Source organism: Nerophis lumbriciformis, linkage group LG12, assembly GCF_033978685.3.
Source record: "Nerophis lumbriciformis linkage group LG12, RoL_Nlum_v2.1, whole genome shotgun sequence".
Taxonomy (NCBI): Eukaryota; Metazoa; Chordata; class Actinopteri; order Syngnathiformes; family Syngnathidae; genus Nerophis; species Nerophis lumbriciformis.
The window spans coordinates 24,826,333-24,849,645 of record NC_084559.2 but is presented as its reverse complement, the minus strand read 5'-3'; the positions used below and the strand labels follow the sequence as shown (position 1 = coordinate 24,849,645).

Sequence of the window (23,313 nt, the reverse complement as noted above, 5' to 3'; positions counted from 1 at the left end):
TAATAAAAATAATGTGTTGCAGCTTAACATTATATTCCAGTGCAGTTACCTGAGCCTCTAATAGATGACAGCCTGTCTTATCATGTACGAGCTGACCGTACAAGTGCACAGGCAGATAGACATTTGGTCTTTGTAACCTGGTGACAAATCGGTAAAATTAGAGAGAAGTACATTTAAAGGGAAAGGACTGTGAATCCGGACGGCCTTTCACCTTTGGTTGCTGCGTCTGACATAGTTATCTCCATCAACAGGTTTGCGATAGGTTGTTAGTGCTTCATTGAGCTGCTCCTCTATTAGGTCCACATATTTTAAGTTATATTCCTGCAATTCGAAAGGCATGCAGTCATTTCTTGCGATGTATTTTAACAAGTAATAAAGGTCCTGTTCTTTTTAAATGGCATAGCAGCACAATAAATCAACAAGATGTGTTGTACCTTCTGCCATTTATCAAGCTGTTTACTGACATAACCCCGCTCATTGAGATAAGAGAAACCTTTAGGTATGGACAGGAACCTGCAGTAGAGATCAAATGTAGCATGTTGGCTGGGAGTAAAACACATGTAATGATTTTAAGAACATTTAGATATAAAAGAATCACTAACCTGAGGAGTAGCAGGAGGCCTTTGTCTCCCAAGTGGGACAAAGCAGGTTTCAAATGGATTAGTGCATGGAGGTTGGCCTGTCAAACACAACAAATATCGAGTCAGACAGTTCAATGTTTAGTTGAGAGCAGTTTGGGGCACATAATCCTGACTGAATTAAGCAAAAGTGTGCCACATGACTCACATATACTTTGTATATTAGCCCTTTTTTTATACACTCTTAAAATCTAAAAAGGATTTGTTTATAGGTGTCAAAAGTCAGCAATAAATTATTTTCTTTTTACTCCCATCGCTTGAAATCTTTTAACAACTTCAGAAATATCTACTGATATAAAGTTTTTTTTATGGCAAAATATGTGATATTTCTAAAAAAAAATAAGTTGCAGAGTGGAATATTTGAGGTTGGGTAATTATAGCCTTAAGTCAATAATTCATGACAACATTAATTTTGACACAGTAGAAAAAGTAGACAAAAACAATAGCGCCTATTGAGCAAGACAGAATGTGTCAGAAAGCAGGCAGAACTTGGTTAAGTTTATTTAGTTCACAAAAGTCTTTAATATATATGTGGCATGTTATATTTAACTGCCCAAGATTAGTTGCATTGCATTAAATGACAGTTTAACTCATTAATGCTTGTCAAAGCTCTGAGAAATATACTCATGGTTTTCTGGCGCTATCTGGTGGTTAAAAACAATATTTTCTTGTTTTTTAAACGGTAAGAATGAGATTCATTCAAGCATAGTACAATACCAGGATTAGAGTCTGTTAAAAACGGCAGTTTTAATGGGAGTCAATGGAGCCGAGTTCTTAAGGAAAACTGTGTATAATTTATGTTAATATCCTATTCTAACAATGTTGGAATCAATTTTATGAAAAAAATAAAATAAAGAAACTTGTGAAAAACTCCCTGGTGAAATTTCAGACCGCCCACCCTTAAACTAAACAATCATATCACTTGGTATGTGTCATGGTACATAAGGAACACATGTGATGCCCGTTTTGAGACCTACGGATCCACAAGGGTTAAATGACTATGCAGCACTGCAAGAAATATAAAAGAAAATGCATAACTTTCCAGTAAAATGATAAGAGGTTCAGAATTATTGCGTATCTTCTGGAAAACGAAGCAAGGTTGTGTTAACTATTCAAACACAGCCGACCATTCACTGCTGTAAATCATTACATATTTTTTTTATTTATTACATATATCTGTGCAAAATTGTTTACCATTTGAAAATATACTTGTGGAGTGTGAGTCGCCGTGGTTACCTTGTCCTCACAGGCCTCATCCAGAATGTCAAGGGCCTCCATGGACACAGCCTTGCTATGGTCATGCAGCTGTGTGACCAGGAGCTCCATGCCCCAGCTGCTAAAGAACTCCACACCTGCTCGCAGCAGTACACGCAAATGCTTGGTGGCATACAATCTGCAGGTCTGCTCAACAAAAAATAATGGGTCAGAAGAAAAGGAGTAATTGAGATTACAAAACATTTTTTTGCCAATGTATACAATGTTGTGTCCTTTCACATGTAGGTAGGTAAATGTGTTGATCAGGAACAAAATAGAAAGCGTCCAATGGTCTTCTGAGGTTGTGTGTTTCTGTTGTTGCCTTACATCAGTAGCAGCGGTGAGAATCTTAGAGAGGATCACTCTTGCCAGACCATCTCTGCTGTAGTCCAGTGTGGCTACAGCAAGTTTCAGCACAGCATCCTGGTTCTTCAGTGGGCACAGATTCAGCAGGCTACAAAGACAGAAAGCAGATCAAATGTGAAAGAGACCTGTGCAAACTTGGGCAGGTGGAAAAGCTCAGAAAACCTCTTTGAGGTTGTTCCTCGCGCTGTCTTCAAATAGTCGAAGATTCGACGATTGGATTGACCACTTATAAATTTGTAAAATATTCTTGTGTGCAGACAAATAGTTTTGGAGAGTGGGAGATCACATTAACATGCTTACAGTTTTGACCTCCCACGTCTCTTACACTATAAAATCTATTTGTCTGCACACAAGAATCTTTTTACAAATATATATAAAACATTTATTTTAAAGTCTTCTCTATCTGTCAAATAGTTAAATGTCTGAATAAATTAAACTTAAACAGACATAGCTCTCCGCTGACAAAAGTAATGATCTTTCCGCAGGTTCACATAAGAAACCTTCATTACAACTTTTATTTCCTCTATTTAGTCAAGTTTGATTTCCTCTCGGCAGTTTGCCAAAGCCAAGGACCTCACTAAACTATCCGATCTCTACCATGTTTGTTTATCAGTGTGGTTTAAATGATAAATGATAAATGGGTTGTACTTGTATAGCGCTTTTCTACCTTCAAGGTACTCAAAGCGCTTTGACACTACTTCCACATTTACCCATTCACACACACATTCATGGAGGGAGCTGCCATGCAAGGCGCTAACCAGCACCCATCAGGAGCAAGGGTGAAGTGTCTTGCTCAGGACACAACGAACATGACGAGGTTAGTACTAGGTGGGGATTGAACCAGGGACCCTCCCACGGCCATTCTCCCACTGTGCCACGCCGTCCCACGCCTTTTTTAAGTTGGAAAAAGTCGGAAATTAGATCTTTCTTTTGTTCACTTTAATGCAGTGGTTCTCAAAGTAGGCCGTGAGCTCCGCTGGGGGTGTGCAATGCCCAAACAGTTTGAGAAGCAAAGAAAAAAACAAACATGAAGAAACGCATAAAAAGAAAAAGCTAAAATGTTATTAACCAAAAACTAACAATACCACAAAACGTTGTTTTTAAATATGTATCATTTTTATAACCATCATCTTTGGCTCAAAAATGTTAGTGACGAGAAAGTGAGTCCTAATTGTTTTTTGTATAAGTTTAAAGGGGAACTGCATTTTTTTATTTTATTTTTTATAATTTTACCGATAATTCACAATCTTTATGAAACAAGAATACATGTCGGTTTTAATGCATTCTAATGACATCATTGCATTTATTCAGGCCATGAAACCCAAAAAATAACCAACCAAAAAATGCCAACAATACTCAATTTACATTCCATGACCTAAATATTAACTAAAAATGAAATATATTGTTATTATAAGCGCTAACGTGAAGGACCTACATTTAGCGGCGCATTGAACAGAGAGAGGCATCTTCCTTATGCTGTTGTATTGATATCATGAACTGGTGAGCTGCTTTCTTGCTTTGGAGCTTGTGAAAATGTATTCTAGATAATAAATCATGCCTCTCACCTAGATAGTAGAGGGATGTGGACATGACTGAGAAGTTGGTACACTTTGACAGCCAACTTAAACCCGGAAATGGCTGAAAAAACAAAAACGAAAAGACGCTTTGTTCCACCCCCCCTTTTTTCTGTGCGAGGATTTTGAGTAATTCTTCATCTAAATGGGAATATATCAACATCCTAACAGTCGGTATCCCAGTGAGAGCAGACACTGTACAGTAATGGATGTTTTATTATGTCCGTTGGCTCTCATGAAGTATGCAGTGCGTAGTAAAAAAAGCGAACGTTGTAATGCATTTGTAAAATTAATTAGCCGGCGTATGGTTGAAATGAGCAAAATACATAAATATTACATGTCATTGTGAATGTGCATGTGCATGTTAATACAATACTTACAGTGTGTATGTAAAACGTTGATACAAGTGCTTGGATGTTTTTAAGCAATTTATAGGCAGAATAGAGTGACTCCTATACGCTCCATTAAAAGCAGCCTTTTGCTTGCATTTATTTAGTGATTAGATTGCATTAAAAAAGAAAACCATATCTGTGCTTGTCTTACAAAAGGATTGTGAATGATCGGCAAAATTTAAGTTCCCCTTTAACCTTCACACAAGAATGCTGCCATCCTGTTTATGTTTTGGCAAATATCAATCAAATGAACTCTAAAAATACCTACATTTGACTGTAATCAATGTTATTGTCAGATTGTCACACAGTATTTTTTGAAAACGCCCCCAGTGTATATTTTGCATGTTTTTTTGAAGGAGGGGGAACTTTTGGGGCAAAAAAACGTTTGGGAACCACTGCTTAAATGAATGTCTGTGTTGTATTACTTTTTTACGTTTCTTTAATTAACTTTGGAAGAGTCACCATAGAGGTGTTAGAGCTACACCTATGTGACGTTACTGACACCTGGTGACCAGTTAGTATACAGTACTACTAAAATCACAGCACTATTATTCTCTCTTTAAAAACAACAAAAAAACAACAACGCCATAAATTCAACTTGGCGTTAAATGTGCCAAATCTAACAATTCAGATTCAACTATGAAAATCTTGAGCTGAAGACAGCCTTAGTTGTTCCTGTACACTCACCACTGAAATAGGCCACATTTCTCTAAAAGTTTGACTCCCTGAGGGTGTGCAGAGAGTGTTCCCAGGAAGAGAAAGTAATGTTGGCTAAGAGTGGTGAGCAGGCCATTGCTCTGCAGGCAGCGGTCAGGCTTTAGGCCTGCAGACGAAGACAGCCAAGATACCATGTCCCTCACCAGATCCTCCAGGTAACCTTGCCCATCCTAGTAAATAATAAAAGAGCATAGGCAAGTTAAGAAAGCACACAAGGAATTGAACATGAATAATAATAATTGTACTTTTTGCTGCTTTCATCTAACCTCGTCAGAGTCCATGAGGAACTCAACGAATTGGCAGCCAACCACAGTGAGTTGTCTTGCTTTAAGGTGATCCAATGACAGACCTGCGTACAATTTACTGCTGGGCTTGTAAAAGTACAGCAGCCGCCGCACAAACCTGCATCACATTTGTCAACAAGTGCAGTAGTCAGAACCAGATAGAGGCATATAGCAAGGTCATGATCGTTTAAATGCTGTAAAATGGTCTCACTTGTGCATCTGTTCGTCTTTGTTATTCCTGAGATTTACGTGTGGCCACTAGGAGGAAAAGAAGTTAACTTAAATATTATAAAAGATCCAAAGATGGGAACAGTGTGTGTGTTTGTTAGATGTTAAAGGGGAACATTATCACCAGACCTATGTAAGCGTCAATATATACCTTGATGTTGCAGAAAAAAACCCCATATAATTTTTTAACCGATTTCCGAACTCTAAATGGGTGAATTTTGGCGAATTAAACGCCTTTCTATTATTCGCTCTCGGAGCGATGACGTCACAACGTGATGTCACATCGGGAAGCAATCCGCCATTTTCTCAAACACATTACAAACACTGAGTCAAATCAGCTCTGTTATTTTCCGTTTTTTCGACTGTTTTCCGTACCTTGGAGACATCATGCCTCTGTGTTGTCGGAGGGTGTAACAACACGAACAGGGACAGATTGAAGTTGCACCAGTGGCCCAAAGATGCGAAAGTGGCAAGAAATTGGATATTTGTTCAGCACACTTTACCGACGAAAGCTATGCTACGACAGAGATGGCAAGAATGTGTGTGTGGATATCCTGCGACACTCAAAGTAGATGCATTTCCAACGATAAAGTCAAAGAAATCGGCCGCCAGACCCCCATTGAATCTGCCGGAGTGTGTGAGCAATTCAGGGACAAAGGACCTCGGTAGCACGGCAAGCAATGGCGGCAGTTTGTTCCCGCAGACGAGCGAGCTAAACCCCCTGGATGTCTTGGCTCACACCGTCCCTTATGCCACCGAAGATGATCAAGAGAAGAATATCGACCCTAGCTTCCCTGGCCTGCTGACATTAACTCCAAAACTGGACAGATCAGCTTTCAGGAACAGAGAGCGGATGAGGGTATGTCTACAGAATATATTAATTGATGAAAATTGGGCTGTCTGCACTCTCAAAGTGCATGTTGTTGCCAAATTTATTTCATATGCTGTAAACCTAGTTCATAGTTGTTAGTTTCCTTTAATGCCAAACAAACATACCAATCGTTGGTTAGAAGGCGATCGCCGAATTCGTCCTCGCTTTCTCCCGTATCGCTGGCTGTCGTGTCGTTTTCGTCGGTTTCGCTTGCATACGGTTCAAACCGATATGGCTCAATAGCTTCAGTTTCTTCTTCAATTTCGTTTTCGCTACCTGCCTCCACACTACAACCATCCGTTTCAATACATGCGTAATCTGTTGAATCGCTTAAGCCGCTAAAATCCGAGTCTGAATCCGAGCTAATGTCGCTATAGCTTGCTGTTCTATGCGCCATGTTTGTTTGTGTTGGCATCACTGTGTGACGTCACAGGAAAATGGACGGGTGTATATAACGATGGTTAAAATCAGGCACTTTGAAGCTTTTTTTAGGGATATTGCGTGATGGGTAAAATTTTGAAAAAAACTTCGAAAAATAAAATAAGCCACTGGGAACTGATTTTTAATGGTTTTAACCCTTCTGAAATTGTGATAATGTTCCCCTTTAAGTCTGTGGTGCAACATGATAGCTGCCTGACCTTAAGGATCGTGCCAATAAGCAACCAGTTCCACTCTAGGTTCTGCTTGTGGTTGAGAATGTGACTGTCTCTCAAGTTCATCATCAATGCTTCCTCTGTGTCCTAAACAACAACAAAAACTGAAATTATTGACTTCAAAAGACTTCAATTGTCGTTTGTCATAATTCTGAGACCTGAAAAACTATATTTAGCTAAAAAAAAATAAACTAAAAAAGCTTAGTAGATGGTATGCAAAGGTTTTAGTGTCTTATCATTGATACGTTGATGTATTGTGACATTTATACCCAATAAATGACTACTTCTGTTGAATCCCATCAAAGTTTCATCGTGGTAAACATGAACATCATTGAGCAGATTACCTTTATTACGTAGATGTCCCTTTGGACCCGTGAGTGTGACTCTCTGCGGCTATGTGAGGACACAGACTTGCGGATGACGTGGTCCAGATAGAGGCTGTGTGGTTTCATTCCTTTCTTCTTTCTCTCATGAAAACGCTTCAAATTGTTCACTGCTGCACTTGCCCGACTGAAACAAATGTTTAATATGAATCCAAGTTAATTGAGTTCAGTTCCCCCTTACAAGAGGAGCGAATGTACTCACAGCCGTTTTTCCTGTGGGATGTCAAATGAGGCAGCCATGTTGATAAGGGTGGGTAGGCAGTGCAGGTGGTGACTGTGCGTGTGTGGAAGAATGGTGTTTGCCTAAACATGAGAGACACAGGTGGAAGGAAAAGCCTTGATATTTACAATACAGTCATGTTTATTTTAAAAAAAAGTTTCAAGTGATATGACAAACAGCTATTACAAACTTTAATAAAACTTAGTCAGACACTGTCCCTGTTCCACATTACCATATGTAGAAGTTCGCCTAAGATGATGGTGGCTCTGACTGCAAGCTGATCATCATTGCTTGTCACCACTTCTACAAGACCCTGAAATGAAATGAGAGCATATGGTTTAATCTTAATATTCAAAGGCTTTTTTATTACACACACTAGGAAAACATCATAAACAATGTTGCATTTGAGCCAAACAAAATTTCTCCACGTAGGAAATCAATAAAAATGCAGGGATGAGATGGACCACAAAAATTAGAAACACATGGTCGTAGAAAAGCACCACTTATCACCATCAAGCGTACTGCAATTGTTAATAAGATATGAAATATTAAACTTGTTCACCAAAATAATCATATTTCATCAATACATGTGGTCTTTGGATTACAAACGAGGTCCGTTTCTAGACCGTGATGTAAGTCAGTTTTTGGTGTAAGTATACACTAAAGCACCGGTAAGTCACTGACACTGTACACACAAACACATGACGGACTGATCTAGTAATGAAAAAAAATAATAAAGAATTTAATTAAACAGTAATTTAAAAAAAAACATCTTTATCCCTGTGGTTTACTGTAGCAAACTGCCAGTTATGTGTGGTGTTCTAGTGTTTTGTGATTTCCAACAGCCGTGAACGTGACGGTTGTGTGTACTTAGATGCACGCAGAGGCAAAAGTTCCAGTTTGCTGATGTTTTGCCATGGTTGCAGCTTACAGATTGTTGATCGACTACCTCCCAGTCATCCTTACAATGTCTGAGTTGATGCTACAATAAAGTTAAAAGTTAAAGTGCCAATGATTGTCACACACACACTAGGTGCGGTGGAATTATCCTCTGCATTGGACCCATCCCCAAAGGGGAGCAGTGAACAGCAGCGATGGCCGTGCTCGGTAATCATTTGGTGATTTAACCCCCAATTCCAACCCTTGATGCTGAGTGCCACAAGCAGGGAGGTAATGGGTCCCATTTTTATAATCTTTGGTATGACTCGGCCGGGGTTTGAACTCACGACCTACCGATCTCAGGGCGGACACTCTAACCACAAGGCCAATACACACAAAGCTAATGCGCGTGCACGTGTTACGTACGTACGAAGTTCCATCATTACGTCCTAGAAGCTGTAAGAGCGCAGGATATAACGCCTAAAATACATTAGAAAGTTAGCGTCCTCCAGGCATCTGTGTAAATGTTGCAAACAATTCCTTTAAGTCATCCAGCAGCTATAAAATAACATTTCTGAATAGACAATATATCTAATATTTTTTTATTTCTGACAGTTCAAATATGTGGACACTCACACATAGGACAGAAGATTCTCTGTCCATCCCTTTCTCACGGTCATTTCTGCGTAACTATGCCAGTTTGCAGGCACATTTCAGGCGTGCTAAGTAAAAACACAAAACAGCAACTGCAGAACAGTTTCCGTCTTGATAAATCGCATTGTGTATGCTAATTGATATCTGCATCTCCTCCTCCTAGTATTATGGCCATTCTGATAATCCGCACACATTCTGCATATTCATGAAGACAGACACTCTGAAGGAAGTGCGCTCATTTTTTTGGGAATTTTGCCCATTGTTCACAATCATTATGAAAGACATGACGATTGATGTTATTTTTTTTCATGCATTCTAAATAGTACATAAATGCGATCAAAAGTCCGCTTACAATGGCGCGAATGGGAACTGCTCAATTCTGTCTATAAAGCCCTTAAAAAAACATCCAAACACCTCTATTAGGGTTTAATATACATGTTGTAAGTATATATCCAACGTAGTAATGGGCACATTTATAATAACATTTAATATTTACGTATTTTGATCATTTTAAGCATAAGCGGTGCATTATTTTAAAAACATCACAATGTTTGCTTTTTTTTTTTTCTTCATCACTGATTATTACTCATTGCAGAATTTATGAGAGCCAACAAACATAGTAAAACTTCACTTACAGTCTTACTGTACAATGTCTGCGGTCATTAGGATGATGACTGCGGGCATGTTCATATATTCCTGTTCAGATGAAAATTACTCAATCGTCTCGAAACTGCGTGGGGAGGTGGCGGGGACCAAGCGACTTTTCGTGTAGTTCTCGTAAGTTCTGGCTCCTAAATGGCTGTCAAAGTGTGCCAACTTGTCGGATTACATTCTCAGCCATCTACTTTCCAGGTGAGAAGCATGATTTATGATCTACAACAAACTTCAAAGGAGCAGGGAAGCGAGGAAACAGCACACCACTCGATGATGTAAACATAAGGACACGCGGTAGTGATCACGTCGCCGCTAAAAATAGTTTGTCTGCATTCGCGCTAATAATAACAATATCACTGCCGTATTTTTCGGAGTATAAGTCGCAACGGCCGACAATGCATAATAAAGAAGGAAAAAAACATATATAAGTCGCACTGGAGTATACGTCGCATTTTTGGGGGAAATTTATTTGATAAAACCCAACACCAAGAATAGACATTTGAAAGGCAATTTAAAATAAATAAAGAATAGTGCCTGGTATGTTAACGTAACATATTATGGTAAGAGTCATTTACAGTAAATAACTATAACATATAGAACATGCTATACGTTTACCAAACAATCTGTCACTCCTAATCGCTAAATCCGATGAAATCTTATACGTTTAGTCTCTTACGTGAATTAGCTAAATAATATTATTTGATATTTTACGGTAATGTGTTAATAATTTCACACATAAGTCGCTCCTGAGTATAAGTCAAACTATGAAAAAAAACTGCGACTTATAGTCCGAAAAATAAGGTAATACTTGTTTAATATTCAAGTCACAGAATGTAAATGGAGTATTGTTGGCACTTTTTGAATGGTCATTTATTGGATTTTATGGGCAGAATAGAGAACCTCCCATTGGCTTTTGTTTATGTTTACCGTATATAATATTTGGAATGCATTAAAAAAATCCATTGGTCGTCAGGTCTTTAATAATGATTGAGAACGATTGGCAAAATTCCAAGAAAAGTGTAGTTCCCCTATGAGAGACGCAATCCTCTGTGTACAAACTTAGTACATCAGCTCTGCGTGTGCTATCAAGTTTACACCTGTTTTAATACACGCAAACCTGAAGTAGATCAAGCCCATAGTGTATTCATCCGTAGAGTTGCACGTGTGCTGCAACTATTTTTTCCAAAACCAATCTTTTGTTTATGGACCAAAGTTGAGGTTTTAATTCATTTATTTTAGGAGCGTCATAAATTGAGAAAGACCTGTAAGCCAAGCAAAGGAAACTGTTACATGTGTTTTGCATGGCATTGGACTTATAAGAAAAACTGTTATATGTCAGACCCATAATGTTATCAAGATTGAGAAAGAACACTGGTGGAAGACAATTAGTTTAACAAATGCATTTTATTCCCAAGACAATGGCTTACCTCTAGCAGCCCACTGGTGATGAAGGCAGACAGCACAAACGCTAAGTAGTTGTCCATCAAATCAGGTCTGTTCGATGGAAATGACAAACATTTTATGATTAACGTAAAGATTAAGACAACAGGGTGGGGGAAAAAACTGCTGTCATATCATCTCTCACCGTGAGCGAGCCCGATGGGGCAACACAACTTTGGCCTCAGCAGCAACAAACCCATCAGAGAGTCTCCATGTATCTTGGAACCTGGCACGGTCTGACAGAGAATAATTTTTTAAAATGTGTTGAGAATTGAATGTGTTTTACTTAACTTAACTTAACTAAAAGGTAAACAATATGTCTAAAGCTATCACAGCTTAATATACTCAATTACCAACACTTAGAAGAGCCTCAGTGAAGTCTTGAGTTACAATGGGCATAGGAAGCCTGAATATCTCATATAACACCTCCAACAAGGCTTTCTGCAAATAAAATATAGAAGAGAGAACTTAAAATGATGGAAAATAAGCCTCTAAAACAACAATGTTCCCACTGTATAATTTATTGATCCCAAGTTATGAAGGTGACAATTAAGCAAGTTGAGTTCATTTTTCACAGTCTGTACAGACAGGAAATTGTATATCAATGTTCCTGTGCAAACAGGATCTGTAAATCTTCCTGGATCAGTCAGTGACGTGGCTGCCTTCCAACATAAAAATTCACAATGCACCGAGTTATATTTTTGGGACTCCATCCACAGCCACATGCACAATGTTTACACAATTTAGAAGAAAATGTCAAGAAAGGTTAAAATCAGATTGTATTTTATTTTTACTTCTGGACATATTGTAATATTTGTAATAATGAAACACTTACCCTAACTTCCATATTTGGTATGCAAAGTAAACCAATTAAAGATTGGATTCCAGAATTTCCAGCCTTGCATAAATTTATAATCCCTATTTGGAAAAAAAACAACTTAAGAACAACAACTTTAAAACAAGTATATACATCCATGCGCAATTATAGCCTGTATAAATCTGAATTGCATCTGAGGCCTTACCTGACCAAGAGCGGAAAGCTGCCACTATGGCCATTTTACTCGATAAGAAACGTGCTTCTTTGTCTTCTCTGCAAAAATGAAAACACACATTCACTCATTAAAAAAACACCAATCCCACCCATAAAACATCATTACGAAGGTCCCAGAAAATTTCTCAAAGAATATTTACAAAATGTTACAGTACACAGCAGCAATCTTGAACAGCAGCAAAGCTAAACAAAACAAGGGATCAGGAGAAGGTATTAAAAATGTATTTCAGAAGAACTCCAAGACAGTTGCATGATGAATGCTCAATTTCCATCCACAGCTGTGTCATTGTGGACTCAATTAGCCCTTACAATGAGGGTTGTGTCAGGACATGACACAAAACCTTTGACACATCACAGTGGTGACTACGATCAGAACATGGCAACAGTAAACAGACAGAAATGTCACAATAAGATGATTTTGTTTCCCCTTCACCCTACAATCGGATTCACTCACTTGAGTTGCACTTCAGTCATGTCTGCGTTGTGACGATAGTGAAAATCTGTGAAAGGCGCGAGGATTTGCTAGAAGACAGAACATACACAAACATGCAGTAAAATATATTGCATTCTCAATAACACTCCTAACTAATTACTTGTTCTAAGAAATTATGTGGAATCCCTCTCTAAAGTTCATATAAATCCTATGGCACCCTGCGCCTGATGTCATGTGACATCAATGTGGCTTGTGTGACTGTGGTGGGATGTTTTTGTTCAAGACGGCTTGTTTACAGACAGTGAGGCTTTGGGGAAAAACTGTCATACTTTCAGCACTACAGGAGAAGGAAAAGCTAACCTCTAGCTGCTAATCCTGACACCCACCACACTGGCTCATTTACTTCCTATGAAAGGTGTGTTTGTTTTGTGCGTGTGTGGGTTTACCTCTAACTCTACATCAATGCGCACATACTGGCGGGTACGTGGGTGGTTGAGAAGATGTAGTATGGTGGTGATCAGAGCCTCATTGATGCGGCTCAGCTGACAGTCAATCACACTTTTTAAAATAGTGCTGAGGCCTCCCCTTTTGGCAACTACCTCTGGGTTTTTCAGGGCTGTGGAAACCATAAATTGGCATAGATAGTGGAGTCATATAGACACTTTTTTTTTCGGCACAACATTCAAAATACATTAGAAAATAATCATCCATCCATTTTTATCTTCCAGTGGGCCCTTTTGAAAATATTGCCTGTTTCAAGTCCATACCTAGCTCGCAAATGATGGCGATAGCTGCACGGACCATTCGGTCTCTCTCTTGTAGTCCATCAGTCCCCACAGCAATAAGAGAGTTTGCAACAGAGGTGGGGAAAAGCATTGCATTGACAGTGATGATCTACAGAGGGGAAAATGAAAGTAAGGGAAGGTGGGACAAATGTTTTCATATCACTTCTTCGTAAAGCTTTCAGGTGTAAAACTGTTTTGGGGGAACAAAATGTGCGCTTTAATGGTTTATGTAACATTTCAAATATGTAGCAGAAAAGTGTTTTTGTGATATGTCACATGGTGTCTTCTGAGCCCGACAGCAATTTTGTAAGTACAGAGCCGGCCTCTGTGTGTTTGCCTGAAAGTGTGTATGTGTGACAAAGTTTACAGTAAAGTACAGAAAGAGCCTTAAATAGCCTTGACTGAAGAACACGCAGACTATCCACGCACTGAAGCTGTTGCAAACCCAATGATCTTTGTGATGGGAATATGCTGGCACAGGGCTGCATAGTAAGTGCAGGAGCCACATTCCTCCAGGAAAATGACAGTAACCCTACAAATGTATACAGGATGCTTGTGGAAGACCAGAGGCTCAATCTACCTTTCGGACAAGTCTCAGAGCCTGAGTCCTTTCCCCTTCGTTGCTCTGCTGGATGTCAATGCACCTAAACAAAGACACGACACAGTCTTTTTAGCACATGCAGGCAGTAGGAGAAAACATCCATGAACCATCATTTTAAAAAACAATCAATTAATAAATACATTATTAAATCCAATACAGTAGTCTCACCTGGCTATCAAATAATCCACTTGTAATCTGAGGACCTTCTGCAGTACAATGGTGTCTCGAATGAGGTAGCGCAGTGCCCGCAAACCTGCAGCGCGCACTTCCTTAGCCTCATTTAGTAAAGCTAAACGCAGACTGTGGATTAAGATGCATTGGGAAGATTCAAAAATATTAATTAAGTTCAGACAATTCTTCTCAAAACAAAAAATTCACATTACGGTTTGTCATTTATCCTAAGTAATTATTAACAAGGTCAGATTAAGAAGCACTTACCAAACAATGATTTCCTCGTATGTAAACCCAAAGATTTCCTCATTATGACCAACACTGCAGAGGAGCTAAAACACAGAGAGGATATGTGATATTGTAATGCTTATTAACATAGATCTGTTCAAAAGTACAAGTAACACTATCATGTTGGCATTTACATAACATTTTACACCTACACAGTAAGGGAGCTCCAAAAAATGTATTCACATCCAAATCGTGACTTTTATTTATTCTGATTCTAAATCGATTCTTCATTTTTGAAAATCGAGCTGATTTTTTTTAAGATTTGTTATTTTTTATCTGAGAGTCAATTTTTGGATGAAAAAAGATTAAACAACTTCTAGTGATATTAAAATTATTGATACAGTTTCTTTATTTTTAGTTTTTTTTTCTTAAATATTGTATTATTATATTATGTCTTCTCAATTGTGTTGTAAATTTAAATTCAATGCATTGTAAAGATGGGTTTGGGTTGTAGTTGGGGTTGCTCTGTTTTCTTTTATTATATTGATCGACGGATCAGTTTCCACAGAGGAAGCGCTAGCTGTTCCAAGTCGGAACCCAGGGTGAACCATTTCTCTATGCATCAGTTATTGACGTCTCTGCGCTGCAAGAGGATCCCCCTGCTGACCTCCCTACGGACTGGACGCTCACATTATGAACCGTACTCACTTGGCATCCATTGACACTTGGTCACATCTGTGGTCCCCCCCAAGGTTTCTCATCAATTTACATTTTTTCTTGCCCGGATGTTGGTTCAGATCAGAGGATGTTGTTGTGGTTTGTGAAGCCCTTTGAGGAACTTGTGATTAAGGGCTTTATAAATACATTTTGATTGATTGATTGATCATTGAACATTCAGTGTAAAAACATTTAAAGTACATTTATAAAAATATGTTTTTAGGCCAACACTGTGTGTATAAGTTGTACATCAGCAGCCAAAAGGAGCTTTTGTAACCTATAACCTGTGGTGATTTTTTTTTTAATTATTATTTATATACCAAATAATATATTACGAGAATTGTTTTGAATCGAATCGCCAACCCAAGAATCAGAATCGAAACAAAAGGAGCTTCAAGATTCCCACCTCTGCTACACAGTATTCAGCATAAGCCTATTGATGGGTAGAATAGCTGACCCAAACAGCTTCCCAAACATCAAACAGCATCAATTTCTTTGCATCACTGTTTATCAATGAAGGCTAGAATTAGGGATGTGCCGCTTTAAGTAAAATAAGCGCATAGATGGCCAAGATAATTCACAAAAAGGTCAGAATATCAAACAATGTGTATGTCCTTAGAAAGTCAATAATGCATATGAACTGACTGCATTGATACAGAAAGAAACCAATGGACCATGAGACATCTAGTTTTATGATTTATATTTATCTATCTACACATTTGACTTGTAAGTGGAATAGTCAAGTCATTTGTCCAGTGAAACATTTCTTTGAATCTCCTAAAGCATAAAAATGGGAGTAAATTTGTAGCGTGAGAGGATGGGATGAGGAATCATAGAGGTGACGAGAAGGGGGTTGTTTTGAACCAGCTCTGATGTCAGAGCCCAAACAGGCAGAAGGAGGGGAGAAGAGACCGCGAAAGGGGCATGTGACACTCTCCGGGGAGATTAGGTCACCCTCACTGTCCTAGAACCCATTTAAGGAAACAGAAGAAACAGAGCCACGAAGGATGTACTTATTGTCTTGTTGTAAACAATAATTAATAAGGTCTATGAATTACAGACAAAAATCAGACGCTCACTCAACCTTCAACTCTTCCTGATGCCACAGGCTGCACGGCGACTGGTAAACCCAGTCACACAATATGTCCTCAACTGACACCCAAATGAGCTTTTAAAGAGGCGGCTCACCCATTGGATGTCAGCAAATGTTTCAAAGAAAATATTTGCTCGGAACGGTGAATTGGCCAATTCTAACAATTCAACACAGAAGGCATTCATTCCACGTTGTCCTTTTGAACTTGGCTTTTCTGTTATTGTTAATCTGGTTTTCATAAAAGAAGGAGAAGAATGGAGTTTCTTCGGGATATTTTTATTAGACACTAAGGAAAATCATCTAAGGCTCCTCGAAAACGTTTTCTCAAAAATCTGTTGCCCACCACTTCTGTGTTTTAAAGTACCAGTAGAGTGGAAAAAGAAGTTAACTTTATATGCTTAATTGTGTTTCATTGTATCCATTAAGGGCAGCACGGTGGAACAGGGGTTAGTGCATGTGTCTCACAATACGAAGGTCCGGAGTAGTCCTGAGTTCAATCCGGGGCTCTGGATCTTTCTGTACATACAGTATGTTTCTTTTTTTTATTCATTCTAAATCGTAAATAAACAAAACCCTCTAAATAACCATCTAAAACCCGCCAACAATACTCTATATACACATAGTGACCTCAATATTGACCAAATATTCGCAATGTTGTTATTATAAGCGCTAACGCAGACAAACTATTTTTAGCGGCGGATTGATAACCCACAGCTAAGTAGCCCTCTGCTGCCTTACTGTGAGCTGGCCGCGATGTCCTGCTGCTCCCGTATCATCGCGTCTCGGCTCGTCAAAGTTATTCTAGATTATAAACCATGCCTCTCATCTGGATATTAGGAGGATTTAGCCATAAATCTAGAAGTTGTTCATCTGTGACATTCAATTTATGGAGACAAACACCCCCCCCCCGAAGACAGTGTCTGCAGGGAGACTTCATGTAAATCCTTTGTGTGCATCATGATTAATTCTTCATCCAAACGGGAAGATATGGACATCCTAACAGTCGTCATCGAAAAAAGAGCAGACGTTGTATAGTAAGCTATCGTTTTATTATGTACATAGTTTGTATTTCTTGTTTAGCACTTAGCAATACTGCTACTTGATGCTTAGTGTTTCACTACAGCTGGATTTGTTTATCAGAGTTTCTAAAACTTGTAGCTCATCCTCCTTATATTCAAGATCAACAATATAAGTTTCTGGATCATATTTTTCACAAAGTTATCGTTGTTTGCTCTCACAAAGTCTGCAAGATTTGCATTGTTGTGGGTGGGGAAAGGATCTGCGGTTCCTACCTCTACGTCACGCGATCACATGACTGGCTAGCTCATTATCTCTCAAAATGACTCGGGAATCTCCGTGAGATTATTTATTTACTTATACATATTTATTTACTTGCAAACTTTGGAAGTATTTTGGTGTCATACATCATATATATACGATCATAACTTCAATATAGAGGCAACTTGTTTTTCCACTCTACTGGTACTTTAAGTGGGGCAATAATTCAGTCTTTTGATTGGTCACAGTTGAAACCTGTGCAGTCATTTCACAAGCCATTTCCATTAATGTTACTTTTCTAACAAACACAATTTAGTATATTTAACAACAAGTCTACACTACAATCCATTGTGATACTCAACTATGACCAATTATATTTGGAGACATAAATAGTAGGGATGCGCAATACTTTTTTCCCAAGCCGATAGGTAACTTCCTGCTAATAAGGACTGATACCGATAAATTCTTTATATCTATTATTTTTTAAATGTAGATGTGACTGTAGTTTGTGCACGCCTTGGAGTAAGAAAAAGTTAAACAACGGTTCGAACCAAATCTAACTATCACTACTACAGTGGAGCTAACATCACACCTATATATTAGTGAAGCTTATGACCTGATTTCCATTTATTAGTGTAGGCAGAAGTGTGGCGATCACATCATATTCTGCTACCAAACATTGCAGCGGCTCAGAAGTACAAACCGTGGTTGTGGGTGGTCAGCTGGGCGACGGGGTCCAGTGTCTTTAGGGATGAAGGGTTCTTCTGCACCTCTGGTATGGCAGCAGTCAAGTGTGTCAATGATTTGGCGTTTTTTTTTTGTTAAAGTAAGCAATCCAGTGGGTCCGGGTACTTTTCTGTCACATATTGGTGTCCAAGATTGACAGTTTAGCCTACTTAGGCATACACAAGGCGCGTTGGCTGTGGAACTGGAATGACAGCAGCTGCGCTGTCTCCCCTGTAATGCCCACCTGAGCAGGTAACTCGTGCTGCTGGCGCAGAAAACGCCAAGGCGAGCTTTGGGCAACTTCTTTCGTCGTCTTTATTGGCTTTCAAGGCATGGATACTAGTGGCGTTGATGTGTCGATGTGCGAGATATCATCCACAGAAGGAGTCAAGGCCATGTTTGTTTGTGAGGTTCGGTGAGCTTCGGGGCAGTTTGGAACCTCCTACAAGGTAGGAGTGCTTGATTTGTTCACCCTGACCCACCTACAGCACAGTATGGGTAATTTCACCTCATTGCAGCATGTTTTATTTTATCGATTGTTGGAGCTAATTTTAATGTTAACTGATAATTGGTGTGACGTCATAATTCCTAATATCAGACTGATAACTGTCGTGCACCACCGAGTAAATAGGTTTTTGATACAATAACACCGCTAAGTCTTGATGTTCACAGTTGTGTACTGCAGAGGAAGAAGAATGCATCCATGCAATTTGTTATTCTTATAGCCAGACCTGTGTGTTTACTTCCGTACCTGATGGTTTTGGCTACAACTGTTGCCTTCCTTAAAGGTTTTCACGTGACGTCACATGATAACCTCTGAGGAAGGCAACAGTTGTAGCCGAAACCGTCAAGTACTAAAGTAAACACACTGGCCTGGCTATAAGAATAACAAATTGCATAATTTTTGGAAGACCTAATGAACCTCTTTGGATTAAAGAATACATCCAAAAAATATTTACATAAATTCCCAGCCTCTAATCATTGAGATCCAGGCATTCTTTAAACAATAACAAAACACTTCTCAGTGTTGTTGCATTTGCAATAATAAGTCAGGTAAAGATATGACAGCATTACCTTGACAAAGTTGTTCAGGTGGCCAAGTTTACGCATGTTACTGACTCCGTGTGGTTTGGCCACATTTTGAAGGATTTCTCTGAAGTTTTCTGATGGTTCTGTAAGACAAATAAACATAAATACAGTGTAAATAATACCAGTATTATGTCATAATGTCATATTATCAGTCGGTCAAATGTACGTGATATGTTGCAGGGAAGAAGTAGGTCTATCTGGTCAAACTTCTACTATGTGTACAGTGTACACAAAGTCTAGACAGGGATAAATGTTTTCTTGTTTTCATTAAAATGGCAATACAGGTTTACTGTAGCTCAAGTTTGAGCCAAGAAGTGGCGGCCATCCCTCTTACTATATATACCACGTACAGGGTCATTTCCAGCTAACTTAGGGTACACCAGGGACTCTACACTAGTCAATCACATAAATGATATTCACATTCACACATAGAGCATATCTTCCATAGCCTAATATATAAATAATTTTGGATGATAGAAGTCGGAAATATCCAGATAGAACCCATATAAATATTATTTTTTCACTCTTTGTTTCATTGCAGCCATTAGCTAAATTCAAAAAAGGTAATTTTGTTTCTCATTAATGTATACTCAGCACCTCATCTTGACAGAAAAAACAGAAATGTAGAAATGTTTGCAAATGTATTAAGAAAACCCTCAAAAACCACATGTTCATAAGTATTCAGGCCCTTTGCGCAATACTTTGTTGATGCACCTTTGGCAGTTATTACAGCCTCAAGTCTCTTTGAATACGATGCCACAACCTTGGCACACCTATCTTTGGGCAGTTTTGCCCATTCCTCTTTGCAGCACCTTTTAAGCTCAATCAGAATCGATGGGAAGTGTTGCTTTTCATCCAGGATGTCTCTGTACATAGCTGCATTTATCTTTCCCTCTATTCTGACTTGTCTACCAGTTCCTGCTGCTGCCACCACCATGCTTCACGGTAGGGATGGCATTGGCCTGGTAATGAGCGCAGCCAGGTTTCCTCCAAACATGACGCCTGGCATTCACGCCAAATAGTTCAAGCTTTGTCTCATTAAACCAGATAACTTTGTTTCTCATGGTCTGAGACTATTTCAGGTGCATTTTGGCAAACTTTTTACTAAGGAATGGCGTCCGTCTGGCCACTATACCATACTGGCCTGATTGGTGGTTTGCTGCAGAGATGGTTGTCGTTCTAGAAGGTTCTCCTCTCTCCACAGAGGAATGCTGTTCTAAGTCTCCTCCCTGACTAGACTAAGATGAATACAGCAATGTAGAGAGACATCCTGGATGAAAACCAATGTTTCCCATCCAATCTGATGGAGCTTGAGAGGTGCTGCAAAGAGGAATGGGCAAAACTGCCCAAAGATAGGTGTGCCAAGATTTTTTTTGGGGGTGGGGGTTGAGGTGAACGGGATTGGGCGGGGCTGGGTTTGGTGGTAGCGGGGGTGTATATATTGTGGCGTCCCGAAAGAGTTAGTGCTGCAAGGGGTTCTGGGTATTTGTTCTGTTGTGTTTATGTTGTGTTACGGTGCGGATGTTCTCCCGAAATGTGTTTGTCATTCTTGTTCGGTGTGGGCTCATATATTTGTAACAGTGTTAAAGTTGTTTATACGGCCACACTCAGTGTGACCTGTATGGCTGGTGATCAAGTATGCCTTAATAATAATAATAACTGGGATTTATATAGCGCTTTTCTAAGTACCCAAAGTCGCTTTACATGTAGAACCCATCAATCATTCACACCTGGTGGTGGTAAGCTACTTTCATAGCCACAGCTGCCCTGGGGTAGACTGACGGAAGCATGGCTGCAATTTGCGCCAACGGCCCCTCCGACCACCACCTATCATTCATCATTCAATTCACCGGTGTGAGTGGCACCGGGGGCAAAGGGTGAAGTTTCCCGCCCAAGGACACAACGGCAGCGATTTTTGGATGGTAAAAAGCGGGGAGCGAACCTGCAACCCTCAGGTTTCTGGCACGGTTGCTCTACCCACTACGCCATGCCGCATGTATTGTGTATATACACAGTACAGGCCAAAAGATTGGACACACCTTCTCATTGAATGGTTTTCTTTATTTTCATGACTATTTACATTGTAGATTGTCACTGAAGGGATCAAAACTATGAATGAACACATGTGGAGTTATGTACTTAACAAAAAAAGGTGAAATAACTGAAAACATGTGTCATATTCTAGTTTTTTCAAAATAGCCACCCTTTGCTCTGATTACTGTTTTGCACACTCTTGGCATTCTCTCGATGAGCTTCAAGAGGCAGTCACCTGAAAGGGTTTCCACTTCACAGGTGTCATAGTTTTGATGCCTTCAGTGACAAACTACAATGGGGCGGGGATACTTCACCCTTGTCCCCAGTGCCGCTCACACTGGTGAATGAGGACACAACGGCAGCGATTTTTGGATGGTAAGAGGCAACCCTCAGGTTTCTGGCACGGTTGCTCTACCCACTACGCCATGCCTTGCATTCCCTTGTGTGTGTGTAAAAGCTGCATATATTATGTGACAGGGCCGGCACGCTGTTTGTATGGAGGAAAAGCGTACGTGACGACAGGTTGTAGAGGTCACTAAAGGCACGGGTGGAAATCCGGAGAAAATTCGGGAGAATGGTTGCCCCGGGAGATTTTCGGGAGGGGCACTGAAATTCGGGAGTCCCCCGGGGAAATCGGGAGGGTTGGCAAGTATGCTCAGCACAGTGGTTGAAAAACACGGCTGTAGTTCATTCTGCAACCCAGTTCACAATAGCTGGCCATCAACACAAGCAGCCATACTATCATTTATCAACAAGATAAGTCTTAGCTAAAAATCGATTTGTGCTATATGCATTCAGTATGAATCACAAGTGAATGCATAATAATACACATACTTAATGGAAAAAACACTTCAGATTATATGTAAAATGTAAACAATCTAAAGAGCCTGTGCGTTCCACCATAGCACCAGATCTCTTCTGCACACCATGTGCTGCTAGAATGTTGCTCAACTGTCAACATTAAAAGCCAATTTCCACAAGGTAGACCGGCAACAATCATGTCTGTTTGACCTATTTACAACCTATCCCGCAGACTCGCCAATCAAAACAACAATGTCGTCATGGGTGGTTAGCTATGGCAGCTAGCTACGGCTAACTCAGCTAGTTAGTTAGCTTGCGAACGCCTGTTATTAAGATGCGGCTTGCAATGTTATTACTATAAACAGGACAGGAAACAAACTAAATGGCATAACGGGGGCGACGTATAAACGTAAAGTATTGTCTTTAGCTTTGCACGGCTTGATTTGTGGGGGGAAATGTCTCCATCCATATTGAACAATAATCGCTTTCAGTATGATGTGAACAAGCCTTACCTCTGGTCAGATCCAGCGGTACGTTCTCTTCCCCGCTGTCATTCCGACCTGTCAAAAACACACACGGCGGGCATTGAGGGTGAAGACGGCGAGGTCATTATGTGACTGAGAAACGCTATATTTGCAAAATGGCAATGAGAACCACAGCGCCGAGTCGGCTTTTTCACGCTTACCTCGCATCCGAAGACTCCGGATAGGACGGCCGCGGAAGCTGGCCGCCATGTTTCCAGGAACATCCACAACACCGGAAACTTCGTGGCTTCTCGCGAGAAAACAAACACAACGAGGGTTGTTGTCACGACATACCGTCTCGCAGATTTGGGATCAGATTAATCCGGCTCGATCTCTATTGAAACACTATCAAGACGGCAAATGTGAAATCCGACCCAGTGTCAGTTTGTGAAGATAGAACGTCTTCATCACGGTTGATCGTACCCTCCACCTGAGAGTAGCACATCAAGTCGTTATATAAACTGCAAATTATTTGCCACTTGCAGATATTTCAAATTTTTTCTAGAAATTTCCCTAATTTTAAGAGCTATTTCCTTATTTTTAGTCTTTGACTAATCTTACTTGTAGCATTAACA

General features: G+C 39.7%; 1 protein-coding gene across 3 annotated transcripts in view; it reads right to left on the bottom strand.

The window, feature by feature from the left end:
* LOC133623132 (rapamycin-insensitive companion of mTOR-like) overlaps positions 1-23,015 on the bottom strand; it is a 46,575-nt gene extending 23,560 nt beyond the window's left edge. For all 3 annotated transcript variants that reach the window (XM_061986164.2, XM_061986162.2, XM_061986163.2), the window contains exons 1-27: positions 22,900-23,015; positions 22,727-22,774; positions 19,365-19,462; positions 14,516-14,580; positions 14,246-14,377; positions 14,057-14,120; positions 13,459-13,585; positions 13,138-13,307; positions 12,713-12,780; positions 12,230-12,297; positions 12,043-12,125; positions 11,561-11,648; positions 11,353-11,443; positions 11,195-11,261; positions 7,813-7,893; positions 7,563-7,663; positions 7,322-7,487; positions 6,963-7,064; positions 5,437-5,483; positions 5,208-5,343; positions 4,912-5,111; positions 2,220-2,346; positions 1,875-2,039; positions 603-679; positions 435-513; positions 212-321; positions 50-137 (exon numbers count right to left, since the gene is read on the bottom strand). In XM_061986164.2, coding sequence (XP_061842148.1) covers positions 50-137; positions 212-321; positions 435-513; positions 603-679; positions 1,875-2,039; positions 2,220-2,346; positions 4,912-5,111; positions 5,208-5,343; positions 5,437-5,483; positions 6,963-7,064; positions 7,322-7,487; positions 7,563-7,663; positions 7,813-7,893; positions 11,195-11,261; positions 11,353-11,443; positions 11,561-11,648; positions 12,043-12,125; positions 12,230-12,297; positions 12,713-12,780; positions 13,138-13,307; positions 13,459-13,585; positions 14,057-14,120; positions 14,246-14,377; positions 14,516-14,580; positions 19,365-19,462; positions 22,727-22,774; positions 22,900-22,948 — 2,697 coding nt within the window. In that variant the 5' untranslated portion in view covers positions 22,949-23,015. The remainder of the gene's footprint in view (positions 1-49; positions 138-211; positions 322-434; positions 514-602; positions 680-1,874; positions 2,040-2,219; positions 2,347-4,911; positions 5,112-5,207; positions 5,344-5,436; positions 5,484-6,962; positions 7,065-7,321; positions 7,488-7,562; positions 7,664-7,812; positions 7,894-11,194; positions 11,262-11,352; positions 11,444-11,560; positions 11,649-12,042; positions 12,126-12,229; positions 12,298-12,712; positions 12,781-13,137; positions 13,308-13,458; positions 13,586-14,056; positions 14,121-14,245; positions 14,378-14,515; positions 14,581-19,364; positions 19,463-22,726; positions 22,775-22,899) is intronic.
* Positions 23,016-23,313: the final 298 nt, after the last annotated feature.